Source organism: Arachis stenosperma, chromosome 3 (assembly GCF_014773155.1).
Source record: "Arachis stenosperma cultivar V10309 chromosome 3, arast.V10309.gnm1.PFL2, whole genome shotgun sequence".
Lineage (NCBI taxonomy): Eukaryota > Viridiplantae > Streptophyta > Magnoliopsida > Fabales > Fabaceae > Arachis > Arachis stenosperma.
Window position 1 is genome coordinate 161,054,647 of NC_080379.1, and position 17,272 is coordinate 161,071,918.

At 31.7% G+C, this 17,272-nt stretch overlaps 2 protein-coding genes across 2 annotated transcripts; one reads left to right on the top strand and one right to left on the bottom strand.

Annotated features, from left to right (window-relative positions):
• Positions 1-5,241: 5,241 nt before the first annotated feature.
• On the top strand, positions 5,242-5,931 carry LOC130967336 (60S ribosomal protein L27a-3-like). Its single transcript, XM_057892148.1, has one exon. The coding sequence runs from the start codon at positions 5,310-5,312 to the stop codon at positions 5,751-5,753; it is 444 nt and encodes a 147-aa protein (XP_057748131.1). The 5' UTR covers positions 5,242-5,309; the 3' UTR covers positions 5,754-5,931.
• Positions 5,932-7,804: 1,873 nt separating this feature from the next.
• Positions 7,805-15,481, bottom strand: LOC130967335 (protein DETOXIFICATION 29). Its single transcript, XM_057892147.1, has 7 exons — positions 15,107-15,481; positions 13,972-14,513; positions 11,744-11,830; positions 8,801-8,857; positions 8,361-8,718; positions 8,197-8,283; positions 7,805-8,104 (listed from the first exon to the last, which is right to left on the bottom strand). The coding sequence occupies exons 1-7, from the start codon at positions 15,425-15,427 to the stop codon at positions 8,015-8,017; spliced, it is 1,542 nt and encodes a 513-aa protein (XP_057748130.1). The 5' UTR covers positions 15,428-15,481; the 3' UTR covers positions 7,805-8,014.
• Between the last annotated feature and the right edge of the window lie 1,791 nt (positions 15,482-17,272).

The window sequence follows — 17,272 nt, forward strand, 5'->3', positions numbered from 1 at the left end:
TCTGTGTATGTTGTTTGATGAATAAAGATCCCGTCTTTTATATGCTCGATCTGCAGGCCGAGACAAAATTTAGTCTTTCCAAGATCTTTCATCTCAAACTCTTCTTTTAGAGTTTTTATAATTGTTGGAATCTCTTCAGGAGTCCCAATGATATTTAAATCATCAACGTACACAGCAATTATAACGAATCCAAATGCAGATTTCTTTATGAAAACACATGGGCAGATATCATCATTCTTGAATCCGTTTTTGGCCAGATACTCAGTAAGACGATTATACCACATTCGTCCAGATTGCTTTAGACCATATAAAGATCTTTGCAATTTGACTGAATATAACCCTTGCGAATATTCATTGGATGGTTTAGATATCTTTAATCCTTCAGGGACTTTCATATAGATATCCCGATCTAATGAGCCGTATAAATAGGCTGTTACCACATCCATTAAATGCATATGCAGTTTATGATATGCAGATAAGCTGACCAAATAACGCAAAGTTATCGCATCCACTACAGGGGAATACGTTTCTTCATAATCTATACCGGGCCTTTGTGAAAAACCTTGTGCCACAAGTCAGGCTTTGTAGCGCACGACTTCATTTTTCTCATTTCGTTTTCTCACAAATACCCACTTATATCCAACAGGTTTTACATCTTCAGGTGTACGGACTATAGGTCCAAAGACTTCACGTTTTGCAAGTGAGTCTAATTCAGCCTTCATGGCTGCTTCCCATTTTGGCCAATCATTTTTTTGTCGACATTCTTCGACTGATCTTGGCTCAAGATCCTTACTTTCATGCATGATATCTGATGCCACATTATATGCAAATATTTCATTGACAATTGTCTTATTTCAGTCCCATTTCTCTCCTGTAAAGACATAATTTATTGAGATCTCATCATTTTCACAATTTTCAGGTACCTGAACGTCTTCTGGCGTTATATCAGCATTTTGGACAACTGCTGGTGTCTTTACTATGTCTTTTTCAACAGGAATCGTATTTACCTCTTTTCTCTTTCGAGGATTTTTATCTTTGGAACCGACAGGCCTGCCACGCTTCTGGCGTGTATTTGCTTCCGTGGCTATTTGTCCTACTGGGACATCAATTCGAATTGGGGCATTTTCCGCTGGTATGTAAGATTTGGTTATCCTCTTTGTATCGGAAAATGCATCAGGCAATTCATTTGCTATTCTTTGCAAATGTATAATCTTTTGAACTTCTAGTTCACATTGCCCTGATCGAGGATCTAAATGCATCAACGATGATGCATTCCAATTAAGTTCCTTTTCAGGAAGCTTATTCTCTTCCCCTAATGTTGGAAATTTTGATTCATCAAAATGACAATCCGCAAACCGGGCTTTAAACACATCACCAGTTTGTATCTCAAGATACCTCACTATAGAGGGAGAATCATATCCAACATATATCCCCAATTTTCTTTGGGGTCCCATTTTGGTGCGATTAGGTGGTGCAATGGGAACATATATTGCACACCCAAATATTCTTAAATGGGAAACATTTGGCTGCTGGCCAAAAGCTAATTGCATAGGAGAGAATTGATGATAACTTGTTGGCCTCAAACGAATAAGTGCTGCGGCATGTAAAATAGCATGCCCCCAAACCGAGGTTGGGAGATTTGTTCTCATAAGCAAGGGTCTAGCGATTAATTGGAGGCGCTTAATAAGTGATTCTGCTAACCCATTTTGTGTGTGAACATAAGCTACTGGATGTTCAACACTTATTCCATTAGCCATACAATAAGCATCAAAAGCTTGGGAAGTAAATTCACCAGCATTATCAAGACGAATTGCTTTAATTGGATTTTCTGGAAATTGTGCTTTTAATCGAATAATTTGAGCCAGTAATCTCGCAAACGCCAGGTTGCGAGAAGATAATAAGCACACATGTGACCATCTCGAAGATGCGTCTATGAGGACCATAAAATATCTAAAAGATCCATATGGTGGATGAATAGGTCCACATATATCACCTTGAATCCTTTCTAGGAATTCAGGGGACTCAAATCCAATCTTTACTGGTGATGGCTTTAAAATTAGCTTTCCCTGAGAACATGTAGCACAACAAAATTCACTAGTTTTAAGAATCTTCTGGTTCTTTAGGGAATGTCCATGAGAGTTTTCAATAATTCTCCTCATCATGGTTGTTCCCGGATGACCCAAACGGTTGTGCCAAGTTATGAATTCATTTGGGCTAGTAAACTTCTGGTTTACAGTGGCATGTGATTCAATTGCACTAATCTTGGTATAATACAACCCAGATGAAAGAGAGGGTAATTTTTCTAATATAACTTTCTTATTTGAATCATGAGTTGTGATACATAAATACTCATGATTTCCCTCATTCATCGTCTCAACATGATATCCATTTCGGCGAATATCTTTGAAACTCAACAAGTTCCTCAGAGACTTGGTAGATAATAGTGCATTATTTATTATAAATTTTGTTCCTCCAGGAAACAAAATTACAGCTCTTCCGGAGCCTTCTATCACATTGCCTGAGCCAATAATAGTATTAACATATTCCTCTTTTGGCACAAGATGGGTAAAATATATATCACTTTTGAGAATAGTGTGCGAACTTGCACTATCCGCAAGGCATACATCTTCATTACATATCCTTGCCATTCTTCAAAAACAAATAATAAAATGAGTAATATGCACAGTTAAATTGAATACTTGATCAGAATTATTTTTCTAAGAAACACTGTACATAAAATAATGTCATATACTAAAATTTTATTTTAAAATTTGACACATTTAATAATTTCAAAATTCATATTAATATTTCATTATTTATGTACATCACATTTGAAACTTAAATACATAGAAAATAAAACTTAACAATAAGTTCTTTACATTATTTATTTACATATATACTTCACAATCCCACATATTAAACTATTCCATCATTGATCAAATGACAAATATTTCCTTCAGGGTCCTCAAAGAAATCAGATACATCATAATGAGTGGTGGAGTTCTCAGCATCATTTGAAACAAAATTTGTTTCCTTTCCTTTGTCGTTCTTTTTCAAAGATGCCTGGTAAAGATCGACTAGGTGCCTTGGGATACGACAGGTACGTGACCAATGGCCCTTTCCACCACAGCGGAAACACTTCTCCTCCGTTGATTTATTCTGCCCGATATTCCTTTTTTTGTTCCACTTCTGGTGAGATCCTCTCTTTTGAACATAATTCTTTTTCCTTCCATAATTTTTCTTGTTATTAAAAGCTTGCCATTTACCTCTTCTGGGGTAATGATTTGCCGCATTTACTTCAAGAAATGGGGCGGCGCCAGCTGGGCGCGCTTCATGATTTTTTAATAACAACTCATTGTTGCGTTCGGCAACAAGAAGGCAAGAAATTAACTCAGAATATTTTTTAAACCCTTTCTCTCGATACTGCTGCTGCAGGAGCACATTCGAGGCATGGAAGGTTGAGAAAGTTTTCTCCAACATATCATGATCAGTTATTTTTTCCCCACACAATTTCATTCGTGAGGTGATTCGAAACATTGCAGAATTATATTTATTTATAGATTTAAAATCTTGTAAACGCAAATGCGTCCATTCATACCGGGCTTGAGGGAGTATCACCGTTTTTTGATGATTGTACCTTTCTTCAAGGTCTTTCCAAAGATCTGCAGGATCTTTTAATGTGAGATATTCATTTTTCAATCCCTCGTCAAGGTGACGACGAAGAAAAATCATGGCTTTGGCTTTATCCTTCTGGGATGCATTATTTTCGGCCTTAATGGTATCTCCAAGATCCATTGAATCAAGATGGATTTCAGCATCTAATATCCATGATAAATAATTGTTTCCAGATATATCAAGAGCATTGAATTCAAGATGAGAGAGCTTCGACATAATGAAAATTTGTTACCTGAGTCTTCCTAAAAATTTGATCAGAGTCTCGTGCTGATAACGTGTTGTAAAATAAATAAAAGATATAAAATAGAGATGTATAAATAGAAGACTTTATTATTAATATAATTAGCTCAATAATTATTATATATATATAATAATATTATATGTTGTATTGTGTATATATATACAAAGATAAGAAAAAGTATTAAAAATAAAGAGAGAGAGATTTGCATTTGATACTATCTCAATATAATAAAGATGGTTAATATTGCTATTAATATTATATGTAAAGAGTAATAGAAAATAGAATTTAAAATACTTATAAAATAAAAGAAGAGAAAGAATTGTAATAGTAATATAAGGAGAAGGGTATTTGATTGCAACATAAAAGATGATTGATTTATTTGTATAGAAAGGAAGGAAGAATCTGTTGTTATTGTTGTGTACGTATAATCACAAACCCATGTCCTATTTATACTTGTCCAACATTTTTAAACTTCATTAATATAAAGTCTACCATGGAGAAACAAAGCACCGCATATATTTAATATTGCACAGCCCAACGTTAACTTGATGGACATTCATTCTTATCGGAACATAAACTAAAGCATTGCGTGTATTTACTTGGCACTTAAGAATATGATCTCTGTAGTTGGTTAGTTGTGGACTGTCCAGTGTCGCGTATTGGCTGCTTTTGATTAACTTGATAATTGAAGCTCAGTTTTTTCGTATTGTCAAGAGATTAACTTGACTATAGTTATACAATTATAAAATTGGTGAAACATCAGTCTGAATGCTCATGGAGCAAATCAAATCAAAATCAAATTAAACTTGTCGTAATTGATCATCTAAAGAACAAAATTTTTGTGATGTTTTCTGGGCCAACAACATAACAGGTTCTTCTTTATTTCTGGCCCGACATTATCAAATAAAGGCTCAGAGCCCATATACAGTATGGTTCTTGGCGGCGAAGTCCGAAGTGAAGGCGCCGCCGCGCTTCCGTCTTGGCAACTCAAGCAAGGCGAGAACGACGGGGAGAGCAGCAGGTCCGCCGGCGAAGATCCGGGCTAAAGCGCCGATGCAGGAGAGGCGGGAAGAACAGCGACGGCGAGGAATGAGTCTTCAGAAACGGGATAAGGTACCGATAAGGAGCTACAGCTGCAGATTGGGGAAGGAGAGCTCTTCCAACTCCGGGTCGGGTCATAGGTTTGGGGATCCGGTTTTGTGTGATTTGGGACTTGTCTGTTGTCCTGGACTCTAACAAAAAAAAAGCCCATAACACCAAAACCCTAGTTGTAAAACCATAAACCAAAAAATCTAAATCCATCCTCACGCAACTATAAAATACCCCAAACCCTAATTCCTCTATCTCTGTCCGCCGAACCCCTACCTTCAGAGTGCTCGCTTGAGATCCGAAGATGACAACTCGCTTCAAGAAGAACCGCAAGAAGCGCGGTCACGTGAGCGCTGGGCACGGTCGTATCGGAAAGCACCGTAAGCACCCAGGAGGTCGTGGTAACGCCGGTGGCATGCACCACCACAGAATCCTGTTTGACAAGTACCATCCCGGTTACTTCGGTAAGGTAGGTATGCGGTATTTTCACAAGCTCCGCAACAAGTTCCATTGCCCAATCGTTAACATCGACAAGCTGTGGTCATTGGTCCCGCAAGAGGTGAAGGATAAGGCCTCCAAGGAGAAGAAGGCTCCATTGATCGATGTAACTCAGCACGGTTACTTCAAGGTCCTGGGAAAAGGCGTGCTCCCTCAGAACCAGCCTGTTGTCGTCAAGGCTAAGCTTATTTCCAAGGTCGCCGAGAAGAAGATCAAGGAGAACGGTGGCGCCGTCCTTCTCACCGCTTAGGTTTCCTTTTAAACTTCATTTTCTTTTTCTTCATTCAGGAGTTTTAAGTTTTGTGATCTGTTGAGACTCTGGTTTCTGATCGTTTTAATTTTAATTAAATGCTGTTATGGATATTTTCCGAATCGCAATGCTGTCTTATATTGCTAAGGATATATATTTTTTAGAAAAGTTTATTTCATATGCGCTGAACCGTTGTTTCAATTAGATTAGTTAATCTATTAATCCAGTTTGCGCAATGGAAATGGTTCTACAGGAGTGCTTGGAGAAATCTATTATAGATTTGTCTTTTGATCTGTTTAATTCATATCCGCAACCAAATCTATTCTGCAATCTGTTAAGCTGCGGTGGTATGTGCAGAGAAACTATGAAGTTGCGTAATTTTTATTAGGCTATGGATTAATAGATTGTGAAGAAGCTTTAATACTCGGGGATAATTCACGGTTTTCTTAAAAGAAAAAATTATGGAAGCGATTAAATTCATCAGTCCACTGATCAATATGCTTGCGGCCTAAAATCAAACTTCCAATGTAATTGTTAAGGATAATCTTGTTCCGCCATTTCCAATAAATAATGCATAGATATTGAAAATACAGTAGTAGTAATAGTATTGGGATTTTACACCATAACAAGTTATCTTCTCACAGAAAGGGGGAAATGTTTTAAGTTTTTACCTCCTTTCTCCTGCTGGACTTCGCTTGGGCTAGATTGTGAAATTCAAACTTTTGTTCACCTTTTTTTTTTGTAATTTATGCAAAACATATTTGTGTAATATTTTGTTATCATTAGAAGGTTACTTTTTTTGTTGGTAGAGTCATATGGATCTACCTTATAAAGTTATATATGACATTTTAATACTATAGTCCCAACACAATAGACAATACATGTATTACAACAAAACCCAAGAGCTTCTTTGAAAGCCTGATAGCCCATAGAACATATAGAATTTACAAATCAATTCCATCCCTAATCCTACCCTCCAGCCACCTCAATCAACGATATTTGTTCCAGTCACCTCAATCAACGATATTTGTTCCAGTTACAGCTCCGTTTGTTTAGTGTATAGAATGAGATATGGACACAGTGACATAGTTCATCTCCATTCGTAACAAAAAATTACCCAGATAACAAAAATTTTAGTAATTTTAATAACAAATTTAATACATATCTTCTTAATCAAATAACAAGTAATTAATTGACATTATTCCTATTTTGAATCCCTTGGGTCAATTTTAAGTTAAAACAATTAATTGGAGGGTGAAATATTTCAACGCATAGAAGCCAACAGAAATAAATTATCCATAGTATTCAGACTATAATTTTTTCCCTAACACAATATTAAAAAACAAAGAAGAAATAGAATTTTATTTTAGGAAGAAAAAAATCCAGAAAATAGCAAATACAAAGATGAACAAAGATGAAGATAGAGATACGATTGATCGATAATAGAGGTTCGATTGCAATATGGCAGAGATACAAATCGCAGATCTGGAGATTTAGAAAAAGGAAGAAGACAGAGATACAAATTGCAAATATGGAGATTTAGAAGAAGGAAGAAGACAGAGACGCAATCTGGAAAGTATGAAGAGGAAGTGAGGCAGTGGCAATGGCAGGCCATGAAGAGAGAAGAAACAACCAAACAGAGGACGTGTGTCAGCATGTCTCTGTCTTAAGCAGACACACCCACTAACCAAACGCTACCGTAATTCATGGAAACCTGGCCTCCAGTTGGATGACTTAGACCTTCGGTTAGATTTTTTCGACTTCTTTGGGAACCGGAACACAACCTGGATATGGAGCGCTATACTTGGGTGCAACAAAGCTAGTACTACCAAAACAGAGCAACAACCTCTAAATTGATTATTTAATTTCTTGCAGATTGCAAGCCAGAAGGCAAAGTAGCATTGTGACATAAAAGAGAGTTCAGAAGGGATGAGTGTTGAGAAAGAAACAGGTGAACGGAAGAAAAGGATGAGCAGCAGCAACCCCCATCCACTACAGCCCTATCGTCCGAGACTCAGCCACCCGTTTGAGGGGTGGAGATAGAGAAGTGCTAGAGGATTATCGAAATTTATTGTTTTTGACAATCACATTTAATGATAAAAAATAATAAATTTTGATGACTTTCTGGCATTCCTATCATACGAGGCAACTAGGCATAACACTTCTAAATTATACAACTGGGCTAATGTTGGCCCTTGAACACAAGTTTGACAAAATGAAATTAAATACATAAAAACTTGGTTCTAGAATTTGCAACACTTTCATGTTTGCTGATCATTATTTGCGACACCATTGGGTTTTGAATCTTTATGCCCACCCCACTTCTTTATTCTATCTTCTGCAAGGGAGGCCTGCCATCAACACCCAAAATTAGCATGAATATAACATAATGAAATTGGTTTGCATGCAATGTGATATGGTCTGATCTTCACAAAAACGTTACCTCTTTGTCCCAGTCAGTTCTATATACTATGATGAATAGAACACAAGTTTGGACAATGGTCCCCGTAAGCATCCCAGACCAGATCCCCTGGAAATATCCATCATGACATATCACACGACTGAATAATAGAGAAGGCAAATAAGGGAAGAAAGAGAAAGGCTTACAATGACACCAAAGTCAAGCGCATAGCCCAAAATAAGTCCAAGAGGAACACCAAAAAGATAGTAACAAGCAATGTTGACATAGGCAACAAGACTCTGCCACCCTGCCCCAACGGCAACACCTGAAAGAACAGGCTGAACATTGTTGATGATAATGCAAAAGGCCAACATTGGTGTCAGCTCCATCACCAGTTCCTTCACCGCTGAATCATTTGAGAACAAGGAAGGGTATTGCTTCCTGAACATGATAAGAACCAGTGACATTGCTAGACCCAGCACAAACGATGTTATCACTGCTACCACTAGCGAGAATTTCGCTGCTCTTGGGTGTGATGCCCCTAGTTCATTTGACACCCTCACACTGCCCACAACTCAACAAAATTAATTCATCTTAATTAAACAATAACCACTTTACACTTTAGGATTAACACAATAATAAATACCTTACTGCTGCATTCATTCCAAAGGATACCATCACGGTCCAACCCAAGATGTTCATGCTGCAAATCCATTGCTACAAGGTCAGATATGATTTCACCAAATTCATATAGGCTATACTCAATACTGAAAGATTAAGTATATCACAATTCCAACATGTGCTTAATTTTTCAAGGACAAATTTAAAAATTACTTTTGGCAGAAACACATAAGAAAGTAGTGTGCATGGTCACGTCCCAGAAAAAGTATGCATGCATGGTAAAGGAAGAAAAAAAATAGTTTAAATAAAAAAAAAAAAGCAATTCTCATTGTATTGTATGCAATTTTCAGTTTAGATAATACTTAATGGAGATAAATTCCATTGATTTTTCTAGAATTTTAATTTAGAATTGTAGGTGTGTGAGATCCATTACTAAATTGATAAGAATTTGTATGTAGTTATACTGGATTTGTAGCATGTGCATCCATATGTATGGGTAAGGCCGTGTGTGAAATGTTCTTTCTGTTTTCCATGAGAGGTCCTTCTTTGCTTTTCCAAAAATGCTTAAACCGTGGTGGGGTCTGTAGCATTGTGATATATATTCACTAGACTCCAAATTAAATAATTGAGGGAGTTTAAAGTTTAAACTTCTCACTGTTAAATCGATCAATCACTTTTATATCAAGGAAAAGAAAGAAAACGACAAATGTTTTTCTTTTTCTTGGGAGGGGAAGGCTGTGGAATGATTCAAAAGGTAGTTTGCATGAAACATTACTTTAAATTTTATTAAGTGCACACAATGATATAAATACTAATGATGGATAGTGATGAGAAATCATAATTTATATAACGGTTAAGGTGAAAAAAAAATCGTCCGAACTTATTTTATTTTGTATTTATTAATTAGTATAATAATTAATAAATAATAAATAAAATAAATTTTGACTATTTTTTGGTTAATTTATGTTGATCACCAAACATTTTCTTTTATATAATTTGATGATAGCTCCCTCTTGGCCCATGCCTTTATGCTTAAATTAATGAATTTCTGTCGTTTGGCTGAGTGGGGAGCAAGTGCCTAGTGGCAATAAGTTTTCATTTTGAATTTGCTATCCATTCCAAATGCTATATGTACAAAAAAAATTATTAAATTAATTATTTATAATTAAATTAATCATCCAATATTATTTAATGCGAAGATTCACACATAATTATTTTTATATTAAATTAATAGTAAAAAATCTTTATATAATAATTTAATTAAATTTATTAAATTATTTAACAATCTATAAATATCAATTTGATGTAAAAATACCTACTTCTGAATTTTAATGTTGTTTAACATATTTATTTTTTCAATGGTAAAAATTCAGATGAAGTCAATTTTACATGAAATTGATATTTAAGAACTGTTAGATAAAAATTTAATCAAATTAATCAAATTATCTAACAATTCTCAATTATCAATTTCACATCAAGTCAAGTGCACCTGACTTTCCAAGATTTTCAATTCCTCAACCAATGAGTGCAATGTTTGGTATGAAGTAGGAACTACTATTGGAAGCTGTCCCGTGATTATGATTTTTTGGTACAATAATAGAACCGAATCCCAAAGCATGCTATTCTCTGCGTTTATTAAGTGTTTTTTTTTTAACTTTATTTTTATTGTTTTTCAAATTAAATTTATCTTTTAATTTCAACAGATCATTAATTAATTTTTACCTATTATACCATTTATTATTAAATAAAGAATTTAAAAGACTAAAACGTTACTAATAATGAGAGAAAATTATATTAAGAATAATTTAGTTCTTTTCTTTTGATTATTTATATTTTCAAAAAAAAATAATGATTATTTTAAGAGAAAATATAGAGAACTATAATTTCATTTAGTTAATATTAATTAATTTTTTTAATTTTAATGTTTTTATTTTTGAAGGATTTAAAATTTATAGTTTATAACTTAAGATTTAGGATATTAAAAGTTTATTAGAATTTAACATTTAAAATAAATAAAATTTTAAAAAAATTAACTAATATTAACTGAAAAAATTTTAATTTTCTAACATTGTTCTTTATTTAATATTTTTCCACAACTAAAAAAATACATAATATAAAAAGAAGGGGTATTAAATTAGTTAGAATGATGAACAATTTACCAGTTAATTAAACAAAGTTTTATATTTATAGTACCTGTAATTTAGTTGACAAGTGGCTTTAAGCCTTTAAAGTAATATAGATGGTTTTATATTGAAAAACATTAGTTTTTAAAGTATTTATTATATAAAAAAATAACAGTATATGTTATATATATGTTATTAAATTTTTTCAACAAAATAACCTTAAAGAAACTTCTTAGAGAAACTTTCTTTTAATTAGTGTTTAACTAAAATGAGATGCAATAAACTATTCTTTATCATAAACCTAATCCAGTATCTTACAAAATATCAAAAGGATAATATCATTTTTTGTTTTTATAAATTCATAAGAATATATAATATAAAAAATCGCATATGATCATATGTGAAGTAATATTATTAAAAATAAAAATGATAATATCATTTTTTTATAAAATAAAATATTGATTTTATTACTATATCTTGCACAATATAAATTTAGATTTAATAATTCATACTCGGGTACGGTATACTTGTAATAAAAGCTTTTTACATAAATATATTTTTTTATGGCACACTCGTTCACTTTCGGTGTTGTACCAAGTACGAACTTTATTATGTGTTGAAATCAGAAAGACTTCTATAATTTGTTTCATATTGATTTTGTCATTTATGATGATTCCAAATGCATGTGGATACGTTGGTTTAAACTTTAATCTTTACTGCATTAGGCACTATTATAATACATAAAATAAATCTTTGTAGCAATAACAAAAGGGAAAAAAAGGGTAACTTTAATTTCTTTCCGAATGAATATTAATTAGCGGAGTGATTGATGAAAGGGGTCTCACCAGATAGATAAGGCATCAACTGAAACTTCTGCATTCTTGAGATATCCCGCGAACAGAATTAGTGCCATAAAATACCACATTTCAAGGCTGCAAATATATATATACATACTGTTAAAGTAAAAATTATATATATATATATATATATATATATATATATATATTAAATTTTTAATAAATTTATTAACTCAAAAAAATATTAATCTAAAATAACAAAAATAATTATAATTGTTCTTACTTTATTTTTTTTTGGTGACCTTTATTTTTAATATAACTAAATATTATTTCTTCATTTATGTTCTTAAATAATTATTTAATTATTCATTATCTCCTACTCAATTATGAAATATGAAATTCACTTGTCATAGTATTTATGATATAAATAAAATTTATTTCTAACCAAAATAATTACTCTAGAGTCTAGACAAGACCATTTTAATAAAGATTATTAATATATAGATGATATATTTAATTGTCTTAACTAAATTTTAAAGAAATACTAATAATTTAAGTTATATTTAATTAAAAAATTAAGATTCAATTTGATTATTAACTACTTAGTTAATGTGATAAAGTTAATTATCACTATTTATTTTTTTATTGAGTTGATTAATTTATTTATTTTTAATATTTATATTAGATCAAATTTAACCAAATAAATTATTATTGTTTCTTAAGTTTAAAAAATTAAATTTTTAATATAAAATTCAAAAAATAATTTATATTTTATTTTAAGAAAAAACATAACACCACAAGAGAAATAATATATAAATATTGGTGGAGGCAAGTGCCCCTTTCCACAACGTAAACATCAATTAAATTCATTTAATTCATTAGTCTGCCAACTATTATATATACAAAAATATTATTCGTATATTAAAATTAATTATTAATATATTTATATATAATTATATGTGTAATTTAATCTATTTGTAATATATATTGATATTTTAATATATATTTTATTCTAATAATTAATTTTAGTAATTATTTTTAGTGTACTTTTAATATCATCCATATATATTATGTTAGCATTTATTGTACCAATAAATGCCGTTCACATGTATGTCGCGATCTTTGTAGTGCAAGCATCAAGCATGGGAAACGAGTTATATTCTGTCCTCTATTATTTGTACGTTGGTACTAAAATGCGTCAAACCAAATTAAAAAAAATTCGAGTATGTGAGAAACTTATATTAGGTATGGAGTATGGTCAATGTATTCTTCACATTTATATGAATATTGATTGATGTATGACCTATTTAATTCGTTAGTTATTAGATAAGACATAAAAAATCTTACTTAAACAATTGAATTTAAAATACATTTCACCAATCAATGCAAGACGGACCCAGGTTAATAAGAAGGGACACTATTTGTCTCCGCTAAGTTTTGAAAAAAATGTTAATAATTATATACAAATAAATATATCTCTTGTCAAATTTGATTTAGTATAAAAAAATAATAAACATTGATAATGCTCTTTCTAAAATTAGTTAATTATCAAACTGAATTTTAATTTTTTAAACATATATAAAATTAATACTATTTTTTTTAAAATTAGTTGAAATAAAAAAATATTATTTATATATTAAATAATAAAAAATATAAAAAAATCAATTTTTAGACATTTAATATTAACTAATTTTTTTAAATTATAAAAACTCTTATTTTTAGAGAATTTAAAATTCAAAATCTACCATTTAAGATTTATGATTGAGGGTTTAAAATATAAGATGAATAAAATCATTTTAAAAAAGATAAAATGATATTAATTAAAATTAATTAAAAATAATTTTGTAATTAAATTTTAATTAATATTTTTTATTTTAATTCTTATACATAACTATTTTAAATATAAGTAAAATTATCATTTTTTTAATACTTATATACATTATTTATGTCTTTCAAATTATAAATATACCAATATTGAACAAAATTTATTTTGGAATGAATACCCCATTTATTTCCTGACAATTATCTCGAAAAGACAACGAAGTCTTAAACAAAAAATACTCAACTCAATCCCTAATTTTTTTTAGGTAGTCCCTGTGCCAAAAAAAATAACATTAACTTTTTTTGGCACAAAAATTAATCAGTCCTATAAAAATAAATCTCAGGGCCAAATTGATATTTTTTTGTCAAAAGCCTTATTATCTTTTTGAAGTAATTGTTTAGGGGTCAAACGGCATATCACCAAGAAATAAATAAATAAATTTGAATTTTGATACCAGAGCATAACTGCAGATGCAAGGGAGAGACGAACGAATCCCCAGAGATTCTCAAACGCTTTTATCGAGAAGCCACTCCACGCGGTCCCACACGTGCCGCTCAGGATGTACACAAGCTGCGCCACCACTATGAACCACCACGACCCGTTCAGCACCACAGCCGCCCCGACCAGCCCCCAGCCCAGCCTCAGCATGAGCAGCCAGCTGAGCAGCAGGTGCATCACAAGCGCCGCGGCTGCTATCCACGCCATGACCATGATCTTGCTTTGCGCCTGCAGGAACTTCTGGATTGGGAAATTCATGGCGTATGCGAAGAGCTGCGGTATCATCCAGACGGCGAACTCTCCCGCCGCCTTGGATATGGCGGCCGTCTGGCCAATAAAATTGAGGAGCGGCTTGGCAAAGACGTAGAGAAGGCTGAGGAGCAAGCAGGTGGTGTTGAGAATGACCCATGATCGCTGCATGTAAATCCCTAACATTCTCAATTGTCCCGCTCCGAACGCTTGGCCACATAGCGTTTCCAACGCACTTCCCATCCCAAGCTGCATTCATTTTAATCAGTTACTCATGCCAAACATCCTCCCACTAACAATAAATTTTTTATTTTTACACTAATTTAGTCTAACTTTATATTCAATATTAAATTCAATTTGTTACACAGTAGATCAGACTACAAGTACAAATGTACTCTATCATAACGTCTATATCATTTTTGAGCAGCAAGAGTCACAATACAATATATAAAGGAATCATGATTTCGCCAATTCTTTCTTATTCTTCTTATAGGTTACTAGTACACTAATTATGATTTTATTATTGCAGTGATATATATATATATATATATATATATGAAAAAATATTACAAGAATCAATCGAATTTATTATTTTTTATCTTATATTTTTAAATTAATAATTAGTAATAACAAAAAATTAATAAATTTTAATAATTTTTTAATATTTTTCTATATATATGTAGAATGTTTTATTGAGAGGCTAATTAATTATTATTTTAATTAAAAAATGATTAAAGACTGAAAATTTAAAAAATAAGTAATTTTTTTTAATATAAATTAAAAATAATAAATTATGATAAGCTCTAGTATCCTTATAATATAACTCCCCTTATCATTATTACCATGATGCCGAAGCAGAAGCCGGCGATGACGGAGTTCTCGACAGAAACAGCGGCGAGCTCTAAGGTGCCAACGTGGCCAGCAAAGAGCTGAGTGATGGCGCCGAGTGAGTACTGGCAGACAGAGGTGAAGATGGCAGGCCCGGCCAGGTACCAAAGCTTCTTGGACTCGAGGAGAAACTCCCTGCCGAAGACTTTGGGGCTGCTGATCGGAGGGATGTCATGGGATTCTGTGGTGAATACGGCGGCCAAGTGGTGATCCTGTGGCGGCGGCGGTGTGAGAAGAGGACGAGTGTAGTTGTTGTTATGATCTTGTCCCTCCATAAATGGATATGGACCTAGCTAGCTGGCTAACTAGAAAAGCACAATTGAAAATTGGGAAGACACGTTTAATTTATATGCATAAACAAAGATGGCCAGCCATGTTAATACACGTCTTATCTTACATCACTCACCCGTAATATACATGTTTTTTCTTTCTAGTTATTATGTGGGATTTAATTAATGGCTGCTATATGCGGATCTGCTTACCATATTTTATAATAAACAAATTCTTAAAGTAAAATAATTAGAGTCTAATTATATGTAAGCTTTTTTTTAAATTAGGAGTACGTGACTTCTAAATGAGTATAAAAAATTATATATATATATATATATATAATAGTTTAAAAATTTACTAAATGTTATATGCTTACATTTGTATGACGATATAATCAAAATAATATATTCATGGTTATGCCAAACGCTCTATACTACTTTTGTGTTAATGTTAATAAATCAATATATACTTGTTTTGTTTTTATATATTAAAAAAAATTAGTAGAACGCCTTTTAATTAATATTATATTTTTATATTTATAAATATGAAAATATCTACGTAACTTTCAAAACAATAGCATATATACTATCATCATTATTTCTTTCCTTTGAATTTCTATATATACTTTTATTGATAATTGATAATATTAATAAATAACACGAGTTACAACTTGTTTTTTTATATACATATTATGTGTATTGTCTTGTTATATAGATTGGATGTTCTAAACCTTAACATGGTGGCTACTTTTTACAATTTATGTAAAAGAAATTTGGTCGTTTAATTTTTTTTTTTGATAAAAATTAGTACATAAATTAAATAGTCTAATTTGTGTGATGAAAAAATTTTAAAATTGCATAAAATTAATTGGATTGTTCAATTTTAGTATTATTAAATTTATTATTTCGCGCAAGAGCAAATCGGACTGTTTGATTTATTTAAAAAAAATTATTTTAATATTTTATAAATAGAAATTGGACCAACTAATTTATTTCACTACATGTATACACAACTTGCATCTGAATGATCTCTCTTCCTCCAGAATTCTCCTCCTCTCGTATTTTCCTTTATGCTTCAAAAAGTTACGTGAAGTTCACATACATTGATGTGGGAAAAAAATTTATAAAGTTATATTAAAAATATATTATAATGGTCAGATTTTTTTATAAATATACGAAGGAATGAAATTTGTATGTGAGAATTTGTTAAATATTATTGTTTCTCATTTAAAAAATTAAAAAATATAATTTGTGAGAAGATATATTTTAAAATGTCAAAGAGAATATCATATATTTTATACAAGCCAGGTATTCTATACCGATATTTGGTGAATTTATTCAAATTTAAACTAAATATGTAACTGAGGAAGCGAGCATATAAGAGATGTTTTTAATGTATATTGAAAGTTACTCTCAAATGTCGTTCATTGAGTTGTATATTGAGTTCGAACAATCTAAAGCCAACCGAAATATTAATCGAGAATATTACAACAGTGACAGTGAGAAAGAGTTTGAAAGTAATTACGAAATCATTGGTCCAGATGGTGATGAAGATCAAGCTAATTAACGACACTATGAAGGCAGATGGGGAGAGGGAGGAAAAATGTCGGTAAAGATTTTTACGAAAATAACGTGTTGCAAGTATAGTTTTAAACCGACAATTAAACCTCAATCAAAATTTAATTTGTTTGTCACAATGCAAACCCAATAAAAATAAACCGAAGTATTTAAACCTCGGGTCATCTCTCAAAGAATTGCAGGGAAGTATGTTTATTATTGATTACGGAAATTATATTTTTGGGTTTTTGAAATAAGGAACAAGTAATGTAAATAACAAGGAAATAAAATAAT

Coding starts and splice junctions, on each gene's coding strand:
- LOC130967336 (XM_057892148.1), top strand. CDS start 5,310: ATGACAACTCGCTTCAAGAAGAACCGCAAGAAGCGCGGTCACGTGAGC.
- LOC130967335 (XM_057892147.1), bottom strand. CDS start 15,427: ATGGAGGGACAAGATCATAACAACAACTACACTCGTCCTCTTCTCACA. Junction 11,831..13,971: donor GCATCTGCAGTTATGCTCTG/GTATCAAAATTC, acceptor ATATATTTGCAG/CCTTGAAATGTGGTATTTTA. Junction 8,284..8,360: donor CGCTTGACTTTGGTGTCATT/GTAAGCCTTTCT, acceptor GGATATTTCCAG/GGGATCTGGTCTGGGATGCT.